The sequence below is a fragment of the Hypanus sabinus genome, chromosome 28 (genome assembly GCF_030144855.1).
Source record: "Hypanus sabinus isolate sHypSab1 chromosome 28, sHypSab1.hap1, whole genome shotgun sequence".
NCBI lineage: Eukaryota > Metazoa > Chordata > Chondrichthyes > Myliobatiformes > Dasyatidae > Hypanus > Hypanus sabinus.
Window position 1 is genome coordinate 15,284,398 of NC_082733.1, and position 26,022 is coordinate 15,310,419.

Genomic DNA, 26,022 nt, shown 5'->3' on the forward strand with positions numbered 1-26,022 from the left:
ATACCTTAAATTGATTAAATATAATACAAATCTTACCTTGTGGTACTGCTTTTGTGTCGTATTGGTATGAACATGTGAATAAATTACAGATAAAACATCCTTAGGAAACCTCTGGAACGCATCCCTATTTTCTCCATTTAAATAATTATTCACATTATGCGCTTTCATACTATGCATCGACTGTGAGGAACATATCCCCTGCATATAACGAGGTTAGCATGTACATATGTCCTGTTCCAACTTAGTCTTAAGAGTCTTTTTTGAACAACAGAACAAATCAGCAATCCTCAGGTCCTCCGGCACCTCTGTGGCCAAGGACAAGTTTTTTTTAAATACGTACTTGTATGCCACTGGCATTTTTCATACTCATCAAGTGCCTCATGTGTTCCTTACTGCCTATAACTGCTGTGTACTACCTTCTTCTTCTTAGCAGGGACTCAATATCCCTTGAAAACCCAGTTTTTCTGAACCTGTTAGCTTGCCTGTTTTCTAATAGGAACGTACAATACTTCTGCCAACGACTCTGTGATTTATTCCCTAGCTTCCCACAAGGTCCAAGGGGACACTTTATCAGGCCCTGGGGATGTTTCTACCTAACCCTTTCCAGTTGGCAAGCAGCTTCCCTTCTGTAGTCCAAATCCAGTCCATGACCTCACTGCTGTTTTACCTCAGTTCTATAGTATCTGCATCCATCTTCCAAGTAAATATAGATGTTAAAAAAAATCCATTTAAGCTCTGCCCCATCTCTTTTGGCTCTATGCATAGATGACCGTGCTGATCTGCAAGTGGACTTATTTTGTCCGGTGTTATATATTTACTCTTAATTTATCTGTAGAAGCCCCCTGGGATTCTCCTTCAACTTGTCTGCTAGTGCAACCTCACTCCTCCTTTTAGCCCTCCTGATTCCCTCTTGCATTTTTATACTTTACAAATACCTTATACCTGCTTATACTTGCTATGCACCTCCTTCTTCTTCTCTACCATAGACTCATTTTCTCCCTAAATCTGTTAGCCTTGCCTTTTATTTGGACAGCAACTTACTAACTCCATGCCCGCAATATTTCACTTTTGAAGGTCTCCCATTTACCAAGCATCCAATTTCCAGAAAACAATCTTACCCAATCCACAACTGCCTGGTCCTTCCTGATGCCATCAACATTTCTCCAATTTAGAATCTCAACCAGTAATATCCTTCTTCACATTTATATTGAAAGGTAATAAAATTATAATCATTAGATCCAAAGTGATCTCCTACGTGCACTTCTGTAACCTGCCCTGCCTCATTCCATTATAGACGATACAGTATTTTGCTCTTTCCAGTTGGAGACCTTTATGTATTAATTAAGGAAACTTTCCTGAACATATTTGACAAACTCTATCCCATCCAGTCCTGTTACAGTATGGGCATCCTAGTCAATATGTGGAAAGTTACGATCACCTACTATCACAACCTTATCTTTCCTCTGTTATCTCTCTACAAATTAGCTTCTCTAAATCCTACTGACTATTGGGTGGTCTACAATATAATCCCATTAATGTGGTCATCCTTTTCCTATTCCTCAGGTCCACCCAAATAGCCTCATTCGATGAGTCCTGCAGTTCTTCCTGTCTGACGAGTCCTGCAGTCTGCCATGACATTTCCCCTGAAGATTAATGCCACCCCTCCCCCTTTAATACCACCCCTTCTATTGTGACTAAAACAATAGAAACCCAGAACATTAAGTTGCCAGTCCTGCCCCTCCCACAACCAAGTTCACTAATGGCTATGATATCATAATTCCATCTGCTGATCCATTCTCTAAGCTCATCTGCCTTACCTTATGATTGTCCTTGCACTGAAATAGACACAACTCAGAACATTAGTCCCACCATGCTCAACGTTTTGATTCCTGTCTTTGGATGTAGGCTTACTTTCCTCACAACCATTCTACCAGCTGTCCTGGCACTTTGGTTCCCATCTGCATGCAACTCCAACTTAAGCCCTTCCCCCCCCCACCCCACCCCAACATATTTGTTGTTTTGTGGCAACAGTACAGTGCAGGACATACAAATTAGTATACATTACAAAAACAAAATTAAATAAATAGTGCAAAAGAGGAAGAGTGGGGATAGGGGCTCATGGACTGTTGAAACCTGATTGGAGAGGAGAAGAAGCTGTTCCAAAAATGTTGAATGTGGGTCTTCATACACCTACGCCTCTTTGTAGTAATGAGAAAAGGGCATATCCTGGATGGTAAGGGCCCTTCATAATAGATGCCGTCTTCTAAACACACTACCTTTTGAAGATGACCTTGAGAGAGTTATGTTCATGACGGAGCTGGCTAAGTCTACAACCCTCCGCAGCCTCTTTTAATCTTGTGCATTGGAACCTCCCTCCATATTGGGCAGTCATGCAACAAGTCATAATGCTTTCTGTGGAACATGGGTAGAAATTTGCTAGAGTCTTTGGTGACATACCAAATCTCCTCAAGTTCTACTGGCATACCTTTTTCATGATTGTATCAATGTGATAAGCCAAGATAGATCCTCAGAGATGTTATCACTCAGGAACTTGAATTTGGTCACCCTTTCCACTGCTGATGCCTCGATGAAGACAGGCATATGTTCTCCTAACTTCCCTTTCCTGAAATCAACAGTCAATTCCTTGCTCTTGCTGAAGATGAATGAAAGATTGTTGTTGTGACACCAGTCAACCAGCTGATCTAGGTCACTCCTCTGCACATCCAGTTCACTACCTGAGATTTTCACTGCAGAGTCATTGACATATTTTATGGATGAACAATCAGCTATGCCTAGCCACACAATCAGAGAGAGCACAGCAGCAATGAGGGATGACCTTATTCAACCATGTATGATCCTAAGGTGGGTCAACAGGATAGGTGTTTTTTTTCACCTAATGGTAGAGACTCAAAGAAAGAGACATAACTAAGGGGCTGATCATTTAAAACTAAAGTGCACCTAAACTTACCTTCTCATAGAGCTTAATGAATTTCTAAACTGCTCTGCACTGGTGGACAGTAGAAGCTGGAGAATTAGAAGTATTTAAAGTAGAGGTGGATAAACATTTGATAGATCAAGGATTAGAGGTGTGGAAAGTGGCACAGAAGAGGAAACGAGGCCAGCTTAAACCAGATATGATCGTAGTTAATGACGGCTCGTATTCCCATTTTCTTGTGTTATTTGATGTACATGACACAATCACAGCAATCGTGTGCAAATAATGTAAGCAAATGTAGAAAAAAATTATAATCATACTTGCAGACTTCATGGAAAAATAAATAGAAAATCAAAAAATAAAATGCAGTTGGCCTTTATTTCTAAAGAACACAAATAAAAGGACATTAAGAGTTATGCTTCAATAGGTCACAAATAGGAGTATTTACATGTACCACCCTTTTGGGCTGTTTACTGGAAAGGCAACACTGCTATCTTACCAGAACAATCCCTGGAGTTTAAACGATCAACCACATGAAGAGTTTACACAAACACAGGTATTCATGTCATTTGGGAACTTAAAAAGGGTGATTTCATTAAACAATCTCCAAGGCTTACAAAATTTGAGACTTGGGGGCATTTCCTAAAAATTAAATCCAAGTCTTTCTGCAATGATAAAAGATTGGAACTTCCTTCCCTAAATGGTAATAGATGCTGGGGCACTTGTTAATTCTAGATCTGAGATTGAGAGATTAATATAAACCACAGATATTATGGAATTAGAGACAGACAAAGTAAATGGAGTTGGCTCAGAGATCATTTCTGAATTCATTAAATAATGAAACAGGATAGATATACTAAACGGCAAACTCCAGATATATTTCACATCAATATTTCTGAAAGCAAGTTTACATTGATAATAATCACATGACATGCATCATTGACCTTTTGATAATAGATGTAAATATATCTTCTGCACTTCAGTCATTTCCCTTTACCTTTCTTTTACAATACAATTATTTACTGAATGAGCCACAATCTGATATTTTTCTTCCTGCCAAAACCAATCCTGCTACAGAATATATAAATAGAACAGTCCCATTGCGTTTACCTAGACATTGCTATGTCCACTCATTGGACCTGGACCCAAGCTAGTGTAATAAACCAAAATCATAACAACGTTCAGCAGAGTAAGTTTCATTCTTTGATCAAATTAATTAATAGCAAAGTTGGCAAAGGCACATAGCATTTCTGTCAAGCAGTGAGATTGCTCATTTTATGTAAAACAGTAGAAGCCAAGTTTCTATAGTTTGCTCAGGCATATGACCCTTGTGCCTGCATTTGAACCATCGTTCATACACAGCCAACTTTTCTTTCTGTAATAGACTCACAAGAATGAACAATTTTTAACTTTCTTGGCTAGTTTACAAGTGGGAGTAGCCATGCAAAGACTGCTTTGGCCAAACCGAAGATTGTTGTTATTGAAAGGCTTTTATTTTGCTCCGACTACCCTTAGAGTTTCCTGACTCAAAACCGAGCAATTTGTCACTCTAAAGGCTCAACAAATACTGAGGGGTGCAAGAGAGACCTAAAATGACTCGCAACACTGCTTTGCCCTTCTGGTATCAAAGAGGAGGAATGTGATAGGGATGAGGTATGACATCAGTTCAGTTGTTATAAACTACGGACAGATAGACTGCGGCACAGAGTAAGAATTAATCTGGGTTGGAGAAACTCAGCAGGTCAGGCAGCATCTATGGGGGTGGGGTGAGGGTACAAAAAATAGTACAGGCTTCTGAGCAATAGTTATGATGTAGTGCATGATACAAGTAACAAAAGTAGAGGTGCATGAAACAGGGTTAATAAAGGAATTACGGAGAGATGGTTAAATCATATTAATACCAACAATAAAGAGGATGAATGCCTGGAATATGTACAATATAGGTTTTTAGGTCAGTATATTGAGGAGCTCACTAGGGAAACAGACTAACTACATTGGTACTATCATTGTAAGAGGGATGAATCATCTTGCTGAAAAGGGAAATTTAGGAATGAGTAACCATAATTTGATAACATTGAATATCAAATTCAGAAGAGATGTGCTTCAATTTGAAATAAGGGTTTTCAAATATAAGCAAAAGAAACTTGAAGATATGAGGGGCAGGTTGGCTGTGATAGGTGGTATATCTGCAATAGAGAGCATGACAATGCACAGGTAATGGCTTGCACTTAAAAATAAAACTTTAAAAATTATCTGTAACAAATATCCATTTCCTCAAGGCACAAAGCCACACCAGGTAAAAATGGTTCAACCATAAATTAGAAGTGAAATTAAAGGCAATGAATAAGGAAAAGGCCTGTAAATTTGCCAAAAACAAAGCAGCAAGCCAAAGGTTTGCATTATCTTCGAATTCACCAAAGAATGACTAAGAGATTAATAACGAAAGAAAAGTAGTGGGAAATATAAAAAAAGACAGACCATAAACTTCCTATAGCTGTGTGAAAGGAAATGGCACACCGAAATTGAAAATAAGGAAATGGCACAGAAATTTAACAAACACTCTATTTGGCTTCATGGAAATTCTAGAAACACTGGAGAACTTGGAATCCAGTGCAAACAAGCAAGTAAAAGAAATTAACATCAGTAAAGAACTACTAATAGAGAAGTTGATGAAAATGAAACTGATAATTCCCAAGAATCTGTTAATCAACACCCCAAAATTTTGAAAGGCATCACTGAATGCCGTTCCAAAATTCTATAAATACTGGCATAGCTTTTGCAAATGTGCTCCCTATTTTTAAGGAGGGGGAGGAACAAACTGAAAATGACTAACCTATTAGCCCAATTCTGTTCTCTGGAGAGAGACAGAAAGACTAGTAACACGGTATCATGATAGCAACCTTTCCCTCAACGTCAGCAAAATAAAAGAACTGGTACTTGACTTCATCAAGGGGGGAGGTGAACCTGCTCCTGTTTACATCAACAATGTTGAGGTCAAGAGGTTGAAAGCTTCAAGTTCCAAGGAAAGAACATTACTGATAGCCTGTCCTGATCCAACTATGTTGGTACCACTGCCAAGAAAGTTCACCAGCACCTCTACTTCCTCAGGAGACTAAAGAAATCTGGTAGGTCCCCTTTGACCCTCATGAATTTTTATTGATGCATCACAGAAAACATCTTGTCTGGATGCAACATGGTTTGGTATGTCAACTGCACTGCACAGGACCCCATAATGCAGAGAATTGTGGACACAGCTCAACACATCATAGATCCAGACTCCAATCCATAGACTCGAAGTACACTTGTTGGTATGTACCTCAGTAAAGCAGCCAGCATAATTAAAATCCAACACCCTGAGCATTCTCTCTTCTCCCCCATCCTATAAAGCGAAAGATACAAAAGCCTGAATGTACATACCATCAGGCTCAAGAACAATTTCTACCTTGTAAGACTACTGAATAGTTCTGTAGTACAATAGACTCACTATCTACCTTGCATTGGCCTACATGTTATTGTCTACCTGCACTGCACATTCTCTGTACTGTAACACTTAATTCTGTACTCTGTTGTTTTACCTTGTATTACCTCAATACAGTCTTGTGATGAATCGATCTGCATAAATGGTATGTAAGGGACAAGTTTTTTACTCTGCATCAGTACATGATGATTTACCAATTTATTTTGGTAAGTGGGAAAATGGTTTAAACTTTTACTAAGTTTGGAATATGATATGTTTAAAAGTGTATGACTTTTAGCATGCAATTATGAAAAGGAAATTATGTTTGACTAACCTATTGGATTAAGCAGAAAAGACAAGGGGGCATCAGTGGATGCAGTTTATTTGGATTTACTGAAGGTTTCTGACAAGATCTCACACAGGAGGTTGACAAAGAAAGTTAGAGCACTTCTAACTTGGAGCAATACGTCAACACGATTTGAGAGTTGGTTGACAGGCATAAAACAAGGAGTTGGAATAAATGGATTACTTTCTGTTTGGCCAGCTTTGACTCATGGGATATCAAAGTAAATGATGTTTGGGCCCCAAAACCTGACTCTGGAATTTTTAGTGGGCTTTTCCTTTGCCCTTTATTCCAGCATAAATGACCCCCCACTGGACCCTGCCCACAAGTTACATAATAGTGCAACGTGTAAAATATGTCATCAATGATACTGATACTGTCAATTTAATTCTCTGAAAACAATACATCGACAGATGATGCACTAGAGACAGCTCTACACACCATTCTGACACATCTGGGGAAGTGCAGTGCTTATGTGAGAATGTTGTTCTTGGACTAGAGTTCAGCATTCAACACCATATTTCCCTACAGGCTCGACAAGAAGCTCAGAGACCTCGGCCTTCACCCTGCCTTGTGGATCTGGATCCTGTCAGATTGTGGGCTCCCCCACTTCTGCCCCTCAACACAGGTCCCCCTCAGGGTTGTGTCCTAAGCCCCTCCTTTACTCCCTGCATACCCATTACTGTGTCACCACCCACAGCTCCAATCTGCTAATTAAATTTGCTGATGACACTACACTGATTGATTGGCCTAATCTCAAATAATAATGAGGCAGTCTACAGAGAGGAAGTCATCACCCTGACACAGTGGTGTCAAGGAAACAACCTCTCCCTCAATGTTGTAAAAACAAAGCAGCTGGTTGTGGACTACAGGAGGAATGGAGACAAGCTAACCCCTATGGACATCAATCAGGTTTGAGGGTGTGAACAGCTTTAAGTTCCTCGGCATAAATATCACAGATATTGTGATATTTAATATAAAATATCTCACTTGGTCTGTATATACCAGCTATGTGGTGAAAAAGGCAAAACAGTTCCTCTTTCACCTCAGACAGTTGAAGAAGTTTGGTATGGCCCCCTCCAAATTCTAAGAACTTTCAATAGAGGCATGATTGAGAGCATCTTGACTAGCTGCATCACTGCCTGGTATGGGAACTGTACTTCTCTCAATCACAGGTCTCTGCAGAGAGTGGTGCAGACAGTCCAGCGCATCAGTCGATGTGAACTTCCCACTATTCAGGACATTTACAAAGACAGGTGTGTAAAAAGGACCCAAAGGATCTTTGGAGACCTGAGTCACCCCAACCACAAACTGTTCCAGCTGCTACCATCTGGGAAACAGTACCGCAGCATAAAAGCCAAGACCAACAGGCTCCGGGACAGCTTCTTCCACCAGGCCATCAGACTGATTAATTAATACTGATGCAACTGTATTTATATGTTATATTGACTATCCTGTTATACATACTATTTATTATAAATTACTATAGTTGCACATTTGAACAGAGACGTAACATAAAGAGTTTTACTTCTCAGATACATTAAGGATGTAAGTAATAAAGTCAATAAATAAATAAATAAAACTATAAATATTTACTAGCAGATCCATAACTCCATTTTCTTTGAAACCATGCTACTTAAATGACTAAAATGCAAACTGCTTGTTCTGAATTCAGTGAGATCTCTGATCTCCAAGTAGAGGGAATCATATACAACACCATGTCCTTAATGACTCCTTGACAACCTCCTACCTGGAGTAACTGGGTGGACTCTATGGTGGTCTCACAAGGCAAAGAAAATGTCTCCTGCAGGCACTGATATTCACGTGCCAGTACACTTCTTTACTTCCCTGGATGTCTAATCTCTCCTTCCCGTTTCTGTAGCATCCAGTCAATAAGTAGAAATACATATCTATTTATTTATTGAATTACAGCATAGAATAGGCTCTTCTGGCCCTTCGACCCACACTACCCAGCAATCATCAGATTTAATCCTAGCCTAATCACAGGACAATTTACAATGACCAATTAACCGACCAAACAGTAGGTCTTTGGACTGTGGGAAGAAACCAGAGCACCCGAAGGAACCCCACTTGGCCACGGGCAGTACCTACAAATTCCCTACAGTCAGTGTCAAGAATTGAACTCAGGTTGCCTGTGAAGCGTTGTGCTAATCAGTATGCTACTGTGCCACCCATGATGTTGTTAAAAATTGGCAGCTGATGGCCTTGACGCATTACATATAAATGACAACAAGTTAGGACTTCTGTAATAAATTACTTTTCACAAAGGTTAAGAAATATCAAAATAATTACCTTAATAATAAAATCTGCACCAAGTGGACCTTTCATCTTGAGAACCTCCTTATCTGAACCTTTTTGGAACTCGACAGTGCTGTTCTCAATGACAGATACACCGGAAGCACTTAGGTTGTGCTCTCCTTTATGTCCCTGGAGAGTTTTCGATTCTATATCTGAAATGAATTGGATTCAGGTAATTATACAGTACATCTGTGACTTTCTAATATGAAATATTTTCCATATTTCTAGAAATAAATAATTACAGATTTGTTAAGTAACTACAGTTTTCTAAACGTGTTGATAGATCATAAGTAAATGCAAATTAACATGCATTATTGGTTCAAAACATTTGATTTTAATTTTTGAACTTTTCTAGTCAAAAACACAATTACCTTACCCAATGTAGAAATTGATTTATGAGACTGCTGATTAAAAAAAAAACCTCAAGCTCACTGTTCTATTTGATAAACTCTCGTTTAACACATTGGATGGAAAAGATTGGCGAAGCTAATTTTGACAAACAAAACCGCATTATACTTAATGGACCAAATGGCTTAATTCTGCTCATCTTTCATATGGTCTTATAATTTTGAATATACAGTACAATACACAAATTAAGGAAAAAATAATTCATGGCCTGATTGAATGGTCAAGTGTAGTGATGTTGATGCCCTTCCATGAGAATTTTCTGCAGGAGACAACCAATCAATTGGAGTCTTTTATTACTCCACTCAGAGAACCAGAAATATACAAATCATCAATTCTTTGGAGACATATATTTGAAAAATTTCAAATATTAACAATCTTTATTAATACAGAGATGGTCATGAAGATCTGTTGGCTCTTCAGACTGCTGCATTTGCAGATAAGTTGAGAGCTTTTTTGTTAATGTTAGCCCAGAAGTTATCTACTACACAGAGAGAAGGGACCATGACTTACTCTGTGGTGAAAGGTAGTAGGGTCTGAAACTCTACACTCTTCAGTCAGCAACAACACTATAATAGTGGCAAGGGCTGACAAAGAGTTTTAGGGGGATAACTGTGATTCACCCTCTAGAAAACAAAGACCAATGGAGCAGGAACAGCTGGATGGTACGATGGAGGGAGGGCAAAAGACCAAGCGGATATCAGGAGGGAAATGATTCTGGAGGGGAGGTAGAAGATGAAGAGAGTCATGAAGTATTTCACATTGTGATGCCTAAGAACAGAAATGACGATAAAAGGATTAATTTAGAGAGTTTCATGACTCTATAGGTTGTAGTCAGGTGGCACCAGGAGAAAGATGCAGCAGCGAACCTGAGGGATTGTCTGCCCTTGGAACATTGAGACGTGGGCCTGCCAGTTGAGTAGGATACTGAGAAAAAAATGTCTCAGACATGGGGTGTTATTAATATAACATTGAAGTTTTCTGCTTCTGTACCTTAAATTTATCTAGGCAATGAAACAAATTAAATTTTGCTGTTGCTACGCTCCTTTAGAACTGTACAGGTCCAAGTTCATCAGAAAAGAAGAACCATGAACAATGACACATGCGATTAAGTGCCAAACACTGCATTAATTTTATGTGCCAGAACAGAACAAGTAGCTTGGGATCATACCAAGTCACTAGATTTAATATTGCTTTAGAAATATTCTCAAGCCTCAGATTCAGTGTTCCAGTTAAAGGTTCCAGGTGCTTTTTGGAAATTTGGAATCATGAGGATTTTCCCAGCTGGAAATACTGTTAAATAACAATTGACAAGCAGGAATTATAACATCATGAACTCTAAATAAGCCCAGTGAAAGCTCCTAGTCTAACTTTAAAATTAAACAAAAATCACCAGGATATCACACCCCACCACCTCACAGTTATTACCCTCATATGTGTGCTGAAATTACTTCCACTAAACATCAAGTTTTCACAGCAGAGGTTTGCACAGATGTTAAAGTGTTGCTAGGAAACCTTCCTTTACTGTTGACGCTCTTAGTATATGTGGTGTTGCAGGAGATATTCCAGCTGTTGTTCAGTATCTGTGCTCTTTTGTGAATTAACAGGTTCAAAATTGTATAATCAATTGATGCTGAAGCACAAGACCCTATAGTAAATTCTCTGTCTGGAAGAAGAGAAATTGAAAAATGCAAGTACCCTCTCTATTGCATCTCATTAAGAATTTTTGGTCTGAGAAACAACAAATGTGGAAGTATATTACAATACAACAGGATATTGAGAGATGGCTCCTTTGCAGTCTGATAACTTGTTCTCAAAATTCCTTCAGATACCTGCAACATTGCAAACATGAAATATTTGACACAGCCTGACAAATCTTGATGAAATCGAGCGACTGTCTTGTTGACTACAACTCCATGATTTTCTAGCTTGTAATGTGGCAGAGAACAGGACAGATTTTTAAAAAGTGGTAGCATAGGGTGAAAGAGAATAATAAAGAAATCATCCTGTCAGCTTACAGGGGAGCAGGCATAGAATGGGTTTGCTCTATCAATAAATGGTACAAAGCTTAAAGGGTTCCTTCTATACTGTTGCGATTCTGTGATACTGCATCTTGGTATGATCTCACAGTTTCTCCAGCTTTGCACTTCTGTCAATGTCAGTGGCAACCTTGAACAAGTAATGGCTGCTTTAAGTAGCAATGAAGTCTGGAAAATTCTTGCCCTGAATGGTTTCAGAGCGAGGAGAAATTTAATTTTCTCCCGGCACTATTTCACTTTAACAGAACTAAGGACAGCAACAACAGACTCGATTCATTTGCAAACCCATTGCTCTCATCAACTCTGCTGTCTTTGCAGATTGAAAAATCCAACCGATTTAGATTTACAGCTGAATCAAAATGCCTTATTTTGATAGGTGGACTTCAAAGTTCTCCTTCCCCCAACCAATTTCCTGAGTGCCCAACTCCAGTAGCAAGGTCTCCATCTCTAGGGAGCAATTTGAAAAGTCAACATTCCTGCAACTTAGCTCTCAGACTGAAGAAGTTTTACCTTCCCCATCTCTGGACTGAGTTAGTATTTGGAGTAATTTGGCATTCTTGGCTCCTGATGAGTAATCAAAACCCTTCTTACTTTCTTTGAGAAAATTTTAACTTGTTCTGGAGAACTGTCATATATTTAGTACAGAAAAGCAGTCACCCTCTTTTCTAGGCTATATTTATTTCCAGTAATTCAAGGCAACTATAAACAATATTGTAAATTTAAGCTAGTATTTGAAAGAGTGGCTTAGAGCACCTAGGTCTTAAAGAACCGATTTTGGGCTGGAGTCTCAAGAAAACTTTAAACAGAAGAGTTGTTTATTTCACTAATTCAGAAGAAATGTAAAATTTCTCCTTAACTGGGTTTTACACACAGATTGAGGGAATAAGTAATTCCCATGGAAGAAGCAAATCATCTTCATTTGCACACAATGAATATATTATCATTTGTCTACATTGAAGATACAAACGCTCATTCTTTCGCAATGCAACTGGTAATGGTTAAATAACCATCAAGAGAAATTGGAGCTCGTGTCCTCAGTGTCCAAAGCAGTAATCTGAAATCCAGAACTAGCTTTTTTTTCTCCAATCTTTTGATTAATCATAGAAATGAAAACACCATTGCAGACAATCCAGCTAACCCCACTGAAATGATTAAAAATTACTAACTTCATTTAAATTGCCTTTCCTGAAGTTAAAATTTAAGAATTTGTCTCCTACTTTCTTCCTTTACCCACTTTTACTTTCCTGAACCGCTTAATTAAGTGACTGTTGTTTTTTTAGACAAACACTTCTCAGTGGGAAGATTTTAGATGATGCGATAACACAGCACGTAAAGGATTAGGGCAGTGGTGCAGCTGGTAAAGCTGCTCACTCGCAGCTTCCAGTGACCCAGGTTCAATCCTGTCCTCCCGTGGTGTCTTGTGTGGATCGCTTTGTGACAGTCTAGTTTTCCTCCCAATTTATTAATAACTTGCTTGTCAGAAGATTAATTTGCCAGTATAAATTGCTGCAGTTGATGGTCATAAATAGTAATAAAGTATAGGTGAGAGGAACTGATAGAAATGGTGGATAAATAAAATGAGATTTGGGTAGTATTTCTCTAAATAGATGCTTGACAGTTGGTGTAGACTAGATGGGCTGAAGGGCCTATTTCACACTGTTTGGTGAAGAATGTGAAGCTCACTGTTGTCTTGTTTACTAATAGATGATGCTGATAACAGAGCATGGGAAGTTATCTGTGAGCCAAAGCAAAACTTTTGATTAAAAAAGGCAGTGAGGTGTGGCTGCTGAGAGATTGAACCTTGTCTGGGTTTGGATAAGAGCAAATTATCTTAGAGGTATAAACTATTTTGAAAACCTTTGTGTTTAATACCAATGCTGAGGACTGGTTATTTCACAAAGGAAATAACATATGGAATGCGGCATTTATGTTCCATCCTGCTTTTTCTCCTCTTCGAACTCTATTAGTGTCTAATTCCTTCACGCACACATGCTGATCCTCAAAGGATTATTCAAGTGCCCCCATCACTACTTGCTGAATCCACTCTCCTGTTGTAATGATTTCCACATCTTCATAACTCTCTCTGAGAGGCTTTACTCCTGAATTTCCTGTTTGATTTCTTGATGCTTTAACTACATTGCTAGCCTCGTTTTGCTCTTTATACTGATCTGTCCTTCTATGTACCAGTGAAACCTTACATTGCTTTCAATACCATTCCGCTCATTTTTAACTCATAGGTAAAAGTTTTTATTTCTAGGCCATCCTTGTAAATCTCTTTTATACCCAAGCCAGTGCTTCTGCATCACTTCTATAATCTAACTATCAGAACTGCAAACAGTGTGGGTTAAATAGATTTTACAATATTCAAAATACTTACTTTATTTTCCTGTTCTATACCCCTAGAAATAAACCGTAATGCTTGGTTTGTTTTTGTATCATTTTACTCCTATACTGCAGATGTATGTTAAATTGGCAGAAAGATGAGTGTATAAGCACAGAAACAGGCCTTTCAGTTCACTATATGCTGAATCTCAGACCTATCCATACTGTCCCCACATATCTCCAATCACTCCATATCCCTCTGTGCTCAATTAGGCACCTGTAGAGATACCTCCTAAACATTGTAACTACTCCCCTCTCCACCACCTCTTTTGGCAGCTCATTCAAAATACCAACTGCACTTTGAGTGAAACATTAATATTAGGGACTAATTGTTGCTTCAAATTCCAGATTGTCAACTAAACTTTAATTGCCATTGAGCATACCCACATGAAATGCTGTTGTAGGAAAGTAGCATGCATCATCAAAGATCTCCACCACCCAGGCCATGCTCTTTTCTTACTGCTGCTATCAGGTAAGAGGGACAAGAGCCTCAGGCCTCACACCAGCAGGTTCGGGAAATGTTACTACCCCTCAACATCAGGTTCTTGAATCAAGGGGGAAAACTTCAATCTATTTCAATTGCCCCATCACTGATCTGTTCCCACAAGCTATGGACTCACTTTCAAGGGCTCTTCATCTCATTATCTCATGTTCTTGCTGTTTAGCGCTATTTACTTATATCTGCATTTGCACAGTTTATTGTCTTCTGCACTCTGGTTGAACACCTTAGTTGGACAGTCTTTCATTGTTTCTGTTATAGTTACTATTCAAGAAGATTTGTTGAGTTTGCCCAAAGAGAATGAATGTCAGGGCTGCATATGGTGCATATTATTTCCGATAATAAAATTTACATGGAACCTTGAACTTTGTAGGATTTGAACTTTGGTCCCTCAAACATTAATCCATGCCTCTTGATTATAAACTCAGTAATTTAATTGCAGTTCATCACCAGAACCCATAAACAATTGTAACAAAATGTTAGCATCCATTTAGACTAAATGGCCTTTTCAATGAAGTTGTCCTGCTGAGTTTTCCAGCATTTTTGGCATTCTGATAAGACACATTATTGATCTTCTAATTTCAAGAAGGATGCATTTGAAACAACTTGGCAAAATGGCCAGATAGACTTTTGAGACTTGCATAATCCACTGCAGTTAAGACAAAGAAGAGACTTGATTCAAGCACATAGCATTTTGAGGAGGGGATAATAGGATGAATGCGGAGAAGAAGTTTCTCTCTTGTGGGAGAATCTTTAACGAGGAGTTGTTATATAAAGACAAGGGTAGCCCATTTAAAATCATGAGACACAGAAGCAGAAATGGACCATTTGGCCAATCGTGTCTGCTCTGCCATTTCATCTGGCTTATATGTTTTCCCTTTCAACTCCATTCTTCTGCCTTTTCCCCATAACCTTTCACACCTTGACGAATCAAGAACCTATCAGCCTCAGTCTTAAACACAGCTAATGACCTGACCTCCACAGCCACCTGTAGCAATGACTTCCACAGATTCACCATTCTCTGGCTAAAGAACTTCCTCCTCATCTCCATTCTAAATGGTCTTCCCTCTATTCTGTGCCCTCTGGTCCTGGACTCCTTTACTATAGGAAACACCCTCTCCACATCCACTCTATCTAGGTCTTTCAATACTTAAGAGGTTTCAATGAATTTACCTATTTCTATCATAATTATTTTTTCATCTCTTAGGATACAAGTGTTGAGAATGCTTCCTTAAAAGGATTTTTAATTACGGCAGAGGTGGATAGTTACTTGAGGAACACCAGAAGTCTTTAAAATTGTAAAGTGTTTTAGTAGAGTTTTAAGCTTTCCACGTGGGGAAGACTGCAACTAGCTGGCTGTAACATAGAGCAATCAGTAAACACACTCCTTAGATGCACACACAAACAAACATTGCCTTGTCATTCTGCTGTCGTTGCGGTGAGTGTACACAGTTCACTGTCTTCCTTGGCAGATTCTTATAAAGGGTCCGAAACTGATCTGATGTGCTCTGGTTTGGGGTTATAGTGTCTTTCCCACCATACACAGCAAAATACTCCATTTCTTTAGAAACGGGGATGTGTACATGTGCATGTGTCATTTGTATACTGTATTTAAGGTAAGCACTTCTGTTTATATTGCAGTGTGATTGTAACTACATTGTGGGGTGCATCATGATCTAATTCACATGTACTCTTCAGTTAACTTTGTTGGTAATTAAACATGGTATGACCTATTGCTGAATAAAAAGGTATTCCTTGCACACAGTGAGGGAGATATAGAGGCAGCCAGGAGGGACTGGACAATAGTAAGTATGAAGCAATTATTGTGTTTTCCTGTTAAGTATCTTGTTGTAAATGTTGGCTGTTTTCTTTTCACTATTTTGGCTAATTTTCATAAGTTTAAATTTTGATAAGCACCCTTGCACTAAAGTGCCAAGTGACTCCAACCATTCTGCCTTTGGCCATGACTCGCATATCTAACAATGACTAACACTGCAAGAACTGTACTTGGCTATAGTTCCTTGCAGGCCATGTCAGGGAACTGGAACTAGAGCTGGATAACCTATGTATCATTTGGGAGAATGAGAAGCTGATCGTCATAAGTTTTGGAGCTACAGGGAGGCAGTAACACTTAGGTTGGCTAGATTCTGTGGACATGAAAGAGATTCCAGCATGGTACATTGCCTTTTAATTGCCATGGTCAGGGATGTCTCAGACTGAGTCAACAGCATTCTAAAGGGGGGGGGGGGTGAACAGCCTGAAGTCGTGGTACATGTTGGTATTAAATATATAGCTAGGTAAAGGGATGAGGTACTGAAGAGAGAATATAGGAAGCTGAAATACAGGGCCTCAACCTCTGGATTGTTGCCTTTGCCATATGTACACAATTTGACAGATGAATGGTGCCTGAAGATTTGGTGCAGGGCACCGTGTTTCAGATTTGTGGATCATTGAGATCTCTTCTGGGGAAGATGTTACCTGTTCAAAAAGGACAAGTACAAATATCCTTAAAGGCAGGCTTGCTAGAGCTGTTGGGGAAGGTGTAAGCTAGTTTGGCAGGAGGGTGGGAACAGGAATGATAGGTCAGAGTAAGGGGCAATTGGAATACATGCACATGCAGTGTGTAGAGAGATTGTGAGGAAGGATGGGCAATGAATAAGACAGAATTGCAGTAGGTGGGATGGGTTGAAGTATGTAAGAAGCATCGGGAACAAGAGTAATGAACAGAGCATGGGTCAATGCCTGGAACCAACATCACTGTGGCTGTTTTGAAGGCTTGGCTGTCACAAGGGCAAGATTAGCTGTCAGATGTTCTGGGGTTTAGATGTTGCAAAAAGGACAGGGAGCGGGAGTAAAAGAGGTGGGGGAGTTGTATTGCTAAACAGGGATAGTATCACAACTGCAGAAAGGGAAGATATCATGGAGGGATCGTGTACCGTCAGTCTCTGAGAGTGTTCTATAAACCTCCCCTCCCCAATGGCAACAGAAACACTGAGAAATAGGTTGGGAAGCAGATTTTGGAAAGGTGCCAAAATAACATGGTGTTGTCATGGGCGACTTCAACTTCCCTAATTTTGATTGTTATCTCCTTCGTGCAAAAGATTTAGATAGGGCAGAAATTGTCAGGTGCATCCAGGGAGGATTTCTGTCACAAAACTCAGATAGGCTGACCAAAGGAGAGCCCATACTGGAACTGGTGCGAGGCAATGAACTAGGTCTGGGGTCAGATCTCTCCATGGGTGAACATTTTGGACAGTGACCACAGCTCCCTGACCTTTACCATAGCCTTGGACAGGGATAGGAGCAGACAGTATGGGAAAGTTTTGAATTTGGGAACAGCAAATTGTGATGCAATTATGTAGGAGCTTGGGAGTATAAACTGTGAATGAACTGAAGGAGCGGATATTTAGAGACAAGATTTACAAGTGTTCGTAGAAGCAGTCTGGTAGGGATAATCAGTATGGTTTTCTGAGGGGTAGGTTGTGCCTCACAAGCCTTAAGGACTTTTTTGAGGATGTGACAAAACAAATTAATGAAGGTAAGGAGGTGGATGTGGTGCATAAGGATTTCCGTAAGGCATTCAAAAAGGCTCTCCCCTGATAAATTCAATCAGAATGGCAAGAAGCATGGGATCCAAGGAAACCTTGCAACCTGCAATTGGAATGGGCTTGCCCACAGAAGGCAGAGGGTGACAGTAGATGGAGCCTATGTTACCTAGAGTTCTGTGATGAGAGGAATTCCACAGGGATCTGTTCTGGGATTCCTATTCCTTGTGAGTTTTATAAGCGCGTTAGATGAGGAAGTGGAAGTGTGTGTTAGAAAGTTTGCAGATGACATGAAGATTGCTGGTGTTCTGGATAGTGTAGAAGGTTGTCGTAGGCTACGATCAGACACTGACAAGATGCAGAGCTGAGCTGAGAAGTGGCAGATGGAGTTCAATCGAGAAAAGTAAAGTGATACACTTTGGAAGGCCGAACTTGATGGCAGAGTACAAATTTAATGACCGGATTCTTAGCAACGTGGAGGAACAGAGGGATCTTTGCTTTCAAGAGCCACGAGGTTATGTTACAGCTCTATAAAACTCTGGTGAGACCAGACTTGGGGTATTGTGTTCAGTTCTGGTTGCTTCATATAGAACAGATGTGGAAGCTTTAGAGAGATCGCAGAGAAGATTTACTGGGATGCTGCCTTGAGAGATCTTCAGAGGAAAGGTTAAGCAAGCTAGAATGAGAGGCGATTGATGGAGGTGTGAAATAATAAGAGACATACAGAAAGTGGATAGCCAGCTCATTCTTCCAAGAGTAGCAAAGGCTAATACAAGAGCACATCGGAGGAAATTATGGGGGTGGGGGTGTTTGATGTCACATGCAGGTACTTTCCCACTATGAGTGGTAAAACCATAAGACAAAGGAGCAGAATTAGGCTATTTAGCCCATCAAGTCTATACCAGCATTTCATCATGGCTAATCCATTTCCCTCTCAACCATATTCTCCTGCCTTCTCCCTGTAACCTCTTTTGCCTTGACTAATCAAGAACCTATCAACTTCCACCTTAAATACCTCAAATAATCTTGCCTTCAAAGTTGCCTGTGGCAACACAGTATATTCCACAGATTCACCACCCACTGGATAAAGAAATTCCTCCTCAGGTCTGTTCCTTGATTCTGAGACTGTGCCCTCTTGTCCTAGACTCCCCCACCCTGGGAAACATCTTCTTCACGTCCACTCTATCTAGGCATTTCAATATTCAATAGGTTTCAATGAGATGTCCCCCCCCCCATTCTTCAAAACTCCAGCGAGTAAAGGCCTAGAGTCATCTATCGCTCCTCATGCAATTACTCTTTCATTCCCGGGATCATTCTCATGAACCTCCTCTAAACCCTCCCCAATGTCAACACATCCTTTCTTATATAGGGTCTCTCTTCCAGATAGCAAATCTCTCCAATTATTTCACTTGTTCTATGCCTTCTGTTTATTCTTTCTGTCTTGTTTGCTTAATGGAGGCTGTGACATACAGTTGGGATCTAGACCGAAGGATCCAGCACTATGCTGTGACCAAAGACCTGACTCGTGGATATTAGAGATGGGCTCAGGGGCAAAAAGGACCGAGAACATGAGCTAGCTCATGGAAAAGGACAAAGATGGGACGCAGGGTCATGAATGACTCCATCTCGAAATGATGAGGAAATGTGAAGCATCAAGGTGAATGTGGAAGGGGATCAGCGATGGTTCCCAATTGAGACGGTCAACAGCTGGATTGGTGTGTTCAGCCCTGGATCGGCAGTATTAGGACCCAGGTCAGCAGTCACTCTATATAGAAGGACAGAGTTCGTGCAGCTGCGGATGAAAAGATGTTCTGTTATTCTGAGATTCATGTGGTCATTGGGCTGTACTTTATATTGGTTTCCTTCAGTTTTTCAGTGTTTTCTTTCTTGGGCCCGATTGGTGGGTGGGTAATCAGTTAATTTTTTTGTGTGTAAGAGGAGGTACTGTCACTGTTCTTTTCTGCAAGTGAGGGGGTTGTGGACTGTTATTGTTGATGTTTTCTTTTGCTGCAGGGGAGGGGAGAATTTTGGGGTCTGAGAGTTTTGTTTCTTTTCTTTTTTGTGCCGGGGTGGGGTGGAGTTGATGTCTTTTCTTTCATCAGCACCCATGGTCTTTCTGTATTTAAAGCCAATCTGCAGTAGACAAATACCAGAGTTGTATTGTACATTCATACCTTGACAATAAAGTGAACCCCTGAACTTTTGAAAACTTTCTCAATACTCCAAGTGAAACCTCACCAATGCCTTATAATGCCTAATCATTACATGCTTGCTCTTTTATTCTAGTCCTCTCAAAATGAAAGCTAACTTTGCATTTGCCTTCCTCACCACTGACTCAACCTGCAAATTAGACTTTAGGGAATCCTACATGAGGATTCCCAAGTCATTTTGCACCTCAGATTTTTGAACTTCCTCCCTATTTAGAAAATAGCCTTGGCTTTTATTTCTGCTACAACCAAAGTGCATGACCAGACTCTTCCCAACACTGGATTCCATCTGCCACTTCTTTGCCCATTCTCCTGCCTAAGTCCTTCTGCAGCCTCCCTGCTTCCTCAACACTATCTGCTCCTCTACCCATCCTCCTATCATCACAAATGTGGGCACAAAGCCATCAATTTCATCATCCAATCATTGACATACAACGTAAAAAGAAGCAGTGCCAACACAGACCCCTGTGGAACACCACTAGTCACTGGCAGCCAAACAAAAAAAGCCCCCTTTATTCCCACTATTTGCCTCCTGCCGATCAGCCAATGCTCTATCCATGCTGGTGTATTTCCTGTAATACCACCGGCTCTTAAGCAGCCTCATGTGCAGAATCCTGTAAAAATCCAAGTACACAACATGCACCGAATCTCCTTATTATCCCACTTGTTATTTTTTCAAAGATTTTTCTAACAGCTTTTTCAGGGAAGTTAATCCCTGAAGGAAACCATGCCGACTTTAAGCTATTTTATCATGTGACTTCATGCACCCCTGAAACCATATCCTTAGCAATCATCTCCACCATCTTTCCAACTTGTAGAGTGGAGTGACATTTGCAGGTTTCCAGTCCTCTGGAGCCATTCCAGAATCTAGTGATTCTTGAAAGATCATTATTAATGTCTCCACAATCTCTTCAGCCACCTCTTTCAAAACCCTGGGATGTAGTCCATCTAGTCCGGCTGACTTATCTACCTTCAGACCTTTCAGCTTCCCAAACAACTTCTCCCCAGTGATAGCAATTGCACTCACTCCTACCCCCTAGGATTCTTGAACTTCCAGTATACTGCTAGTGAAGACTGCAAAATACTTATTCAGTTTGTTCACCACTTCCCTGTCCTCTGTTACTACCTTTCCAGAGTCATTTCCCAGGAGTCCAATATCTACACTCGCCTGTCTTTTACTCTTTATATATACTTAAAAACCTTTTGGTATCCCCTTTGATATTGTTGGCTAGCTTACCTTCACCCACCACCCCTCCCAGGGCTTTGTTAGTTGCCAACTGTTGTTTTTTTTTTAAAAAAGTTTCCAATCCTCTAACTTCCCACTAATTTTTGCTCTGTTATACACCACCTGGTTTGCTTTTATGCTGTCTTAGACCTCCCTTGTCAGAGACGGTTGTATCATCCTGCCTTTAGAGTATTTCCTTCACCTTCCCAATTGCTCCCAGAAACTGCCATTATCCCTGCTAGTGTCCCCTTTCAATTAAGTTTGACCAGCTCCTCTGTAATTCCCTTTACACAACTGTGATACTGATAATCTGACACTGGCTTCTCCTCTTCAAATTGCAGGGTGAATTCTATCATATTATGGTCACTGTCTCCTAAGGGTGCCTTTACCTTTAAGCTCCCTAATCAAATCCAATTCATTACACAACACTCAACGCACCCTAGTGGGATCAACCCCAAGCTGCTCTGAAAAGGCACCTCCTAGGCATTGCACAAATTTCCTCTCTTTAGATCCAGCACTAACCTGATTTTCCTAATCTACCCACATATTGAAATCCCCCATGACTGTCATAATATTGCCCTATTGACATGCATTTTCTATCTCCCATTGTAATTTGTATCCCACATCCTTGTTACTATTTGGAGGCTTGTATACAATTCTCATGAGGGTCTTTTTACCCTTGCAGTTTCTTATTTCTACCCACAATGATTCTACATCTTCCGATCATATGTCACCTCTTTCTAAAGATTTGAATTCATTTTTTTACCAACAGAGCCCACCACCCCCTCTGCCTACTTAATTGTCTATCCCAGGACCTGCTGATGACAATGAATGAGGACCCCCAAACTCTAGACCTTAAACTCAGGAATCTCTGATGACCAGGACACCGAACACCAGGCCTGAAACTGTGGTCTTGTCGACTCACTTACCATGGGGTTCACTGACTGTCGTGCCTCCTACCCCAATAGAAATCTGATTCCAGGACCTGCCAATGACTCACTGAGGAGTGTGGGGGTGTAGGGGGGGGGGCACTAGCCTCTGTCCGTCCTGTCAGCAAGCCCAAAATCTAATGTCTGCATCACTGGCCTTCAAACACAGAGCATGGGACTAGACTCTGGTCTGCCCTCTACCTCTTCCACTTCCCTATTCCTAAACCCTAATCTGACCCCTAGCTCCTCTCTCAGTCCCCAAAACTATTCCTATAAATCAAAAAATAACATCTAGTATAAGTCTTAGTCATGACCTTGACAGAGAATACAGCTCAGCAGCATCTTGACCTCAAAGCCTCAGGGAGTTTTGAAACTTTATAGCAACAGCCAGTAGGAGGAAGCTGAACAAAAATATGACAGAGTGGGGAACAGAGGATTTTCCTGACAGATTTAGATGGGAAATGACAGAAGACATCTTGAGTGGAGCTTAAGTGCTAGTCTGGACTGGTTGAGTCTGCTTCGTGCCAAATATATTGTGGCCTTACAAATAATAAAAAACATCCATTAGCTTACTTTGTTAACTGTCTATGCATTTTAATTATTCACTTATAGGGATCCATCCAAGTCTCTTAAAATACATTGCTTCTTATTATTCCCTAACACACTTGGCTCCAAATTGGCATGACTTCAAACTTGTTAATTCTGATGTTTTTGAGATAACTTTGCCTGGAGAAATTAATTAATATTACTTTATATTTTTTCATCAGCAGAGATAATGAAACTGCATATCTGTCCATTGCCAGTAAACTAGGATTTGTGAATATCCACCGTGTATCTTATCAACTACGTTGTTCGAAGTTGAATTCCAAACACAGCACCACAGCTCTTAGTTGGGGAATTCTAAATCCTGTCCATTATCCCAACTCTCAGCTTAGATCCAAATTCCAAACCAGGTTAATAACTTGCCTTCAATTCCACAAGTGTCAACCTTTGCCAAGGACAGTGTCAAATGCCTTACTGAGGTACGAGCAAGAACGCAGCAGATCCAATTACATAGCAGTCTTGGAATTAATTATGAACACAGTGGTTTTCATATTTTCACAGTGATACAAACCCAAAAACAGTTACAGTAATTGGCATTGCTACCTTAGCTTGGCTGCACATTAAAACTACGACAGTGTACTTAAAGATAAAAACACTTCCTTGAAAAGATTACTTCCATACTTCTTGCCCACAGTTGCCAGATAAAGTTGTAAGGCTGTGGCCAGATTTAGCCTTTGACATAAACCAGATGTTCATGATACAGTATTTACCAATATGTACACATACATATTAATATTAATAATGCAATACACTCAGTCATAATCACTCTGGTCAGCATCTCTCTCCAACACTGACACTGCATGTGTCTTTTACCTCAGTCATACAGCAACAAAACAGACTCCTCGACCAATTGCATTCACACTTTCAAACACCAATCTCAACTAATTCCAACTTATTCTCCACACGTTCCGATCAACTGCCCCCCAGAGTCTGCCGCTCACCTCCAAATGAGGGGTAGTTTATGTGCCTACCAACCCTCATATCTGTGGGGTGTGGGAGGAAACTGGAGTACTCAGAGAAAAGCCAAGTGGTTTAAAGAGAGAATGAGTAAAGTCCACCCAAACACTACTGGAAGTGAGGTTGACCTCCAATCAAAAAGCACTGCATGAGTCAGGGAGGGGTTAAATGTTTTTAATTGTGTTTAAGTGTATTTAAGAGATGTACTTAAGTCTAGATAAGCACTTAATTTGTCCAGGCACAGAAGGTTGCTGGTAAAGTGCTGGAAAATTAGATTACTACAGAAGAGTCTCTACTAGTTGGTAAGAAAAAGTATTTTAGCATGCATATTGTATACACTTCTCTGACATTAAATTTGACTTTTCAACCTTAGGACATGGCTGAATGGCCTGTTTACATGTTGAATACTCTATCTATATATCATAAATTACTTGGCTTACTCATCTTTGAAATTACTCTGATTACTTTTTAATATCATTATTTTTTGAAAACTGTGAGTGATTTTTATTGATGACATTCAGGACTCGTTGGGATCAAAGCAATTAAGATGGTTAAAACAATTGCAAGTGAAAAGTCATAAAATGCACAAATAAAATTAAAATCATCTAATTTAACTTTTTAAGTAGTTCCAATAAAAGATCTCAGTTTACTTTTATCCTGACAATGTTACAGAACAATGCCTTTAAGCTGGAAAGAATGAAGGGATTTATGAGGAGGTTGCTGGGACATGAACCATATAACCATATAACAGGCCATCTCGGCCCTCCTAGTCCGTGCCAAACTCTTAATCTCACCTAGTCCCACCTACCTGCACTCAGCCCATAACCCTCCACTCCTTTTCTGTCCATATACCTATCCAATTTTACCTTAAATGACACAACTGAACTGGCCTCTACTACTTCTACAGGAAGCTCATTCCACACAATCACTCTCTGAATAAAGAAATACCCCCTCGTGTTTCCCTTAAACTTCTGCTCCCTAACTCTCAAATCATGTCCTCTTGTTTGAATCTCCCCTACTCTCAATGGAAACAGCCTATTCATGTCAACTCTATCTATCCCTCTCAAAATTCTAAATACCTCGATCAAATCCCCCCTCAACCTTCTATGCTCCAATGAATAGAGACCTAACTTGTTCAACCTTTCCCTGTAACTTAAGTGCTGAAACCCAGGTAATATCCTAGTAAATCGTCTCTGCACTCTCTCTAATTATGGGGAAGCTGAATTATGGGGAAAGGCTGAGCAGCTTGCTATGTTATTTACTGAAGCATAGCAGTATCCAGGGTGGTCTTATTACTGTGTATGAAATCATGGGGGGCATAGTCAGGGTGGGTCAACCTGCATGGTTTTTTTTGCTGGGGGTTGGTGAATCAAGAACAAGAAGGCACAGGGTTAAGGTAAGATGAGAAAGATTTAATAGGAACTTGGGGGGAATCCTTTCAAAGTACATTTATTATCAAAGTATGCATTCAGTTTACAACCCTGAGATTCGTCTTCCCACAGACAGCCATGAAGCAAAGAAAATCATGGAACCTGTCCAAAAAAAAACATCAAAGCCCAAATGAACAAATCGCACAAATGGCCAACAAAAAGAGCGAAAAACACAGAATATAAAGTATCAAACCACAAACACTGAAACAGTCTGGAATGTTCAATTTGGCTCTGTTTGATGTAGTGCTGTGTTGTTTGTGGACTGCAGGCTGCAGAGCCAGACCGCTGGGATCAAAATCGCACAAAATGGCAACAGAAAAGGAGGAACCAGAAATACATCATAACATGACCTACAGAGTCCAGTCCACAAATTGCATCCATTAAACCTTGTCCAAGACCTAAACCTCCGGGATCAGATTGATCAATCAGCCCAAAAACACACCATCAAAATGTAGACCACAGGCCCACTGTGTAAACTGTCTGAAGGATGTCACCTTTGGCATACCACCTTCTTCACACACTACACAGAATAAGCTGTCAGAGGTAGTGGTTGATGCAGGTATATTAACATTTAAAGGTTACTTATGCAGGTGCATGAATTTGAAATATTTGGAAGGATACGTGCAAATGGAGCTAGTTTAGATTGGGATCTTGGTCAGCATGGAACATTTGGGCCAAACAGCTGTAAGCCACTGTACTGATTTGTCCCATTCATTTGAAAAGCCACCTTTATGGGGATTGAGATGA

At 40.1% G+C, this 26,022-nt stretch overlaps 1 protein-coding gene across 1 annotated transcript in view; it reads right to left on the minus strand.

The window, feature by feature from the left end:
- The window catches only part of adamtsl3 (ADAMTS-like 3), a 740,135-nt gene that overhangs the window by 222,157 nt on the left and 491,956 nt on the right, over nt 1–26,022 (minus strand). Inside the window, exon 9 of the mRNA XM_059952647.1 lies at nt 9,049–9,206. Coding sequence (XP_059808630.1) covers nt 9,049–9,206 — 158 coding nt within the window. The remainder of the gene's footprint in view (nt 1–9,048; nt 9,207–26,022) is intronic.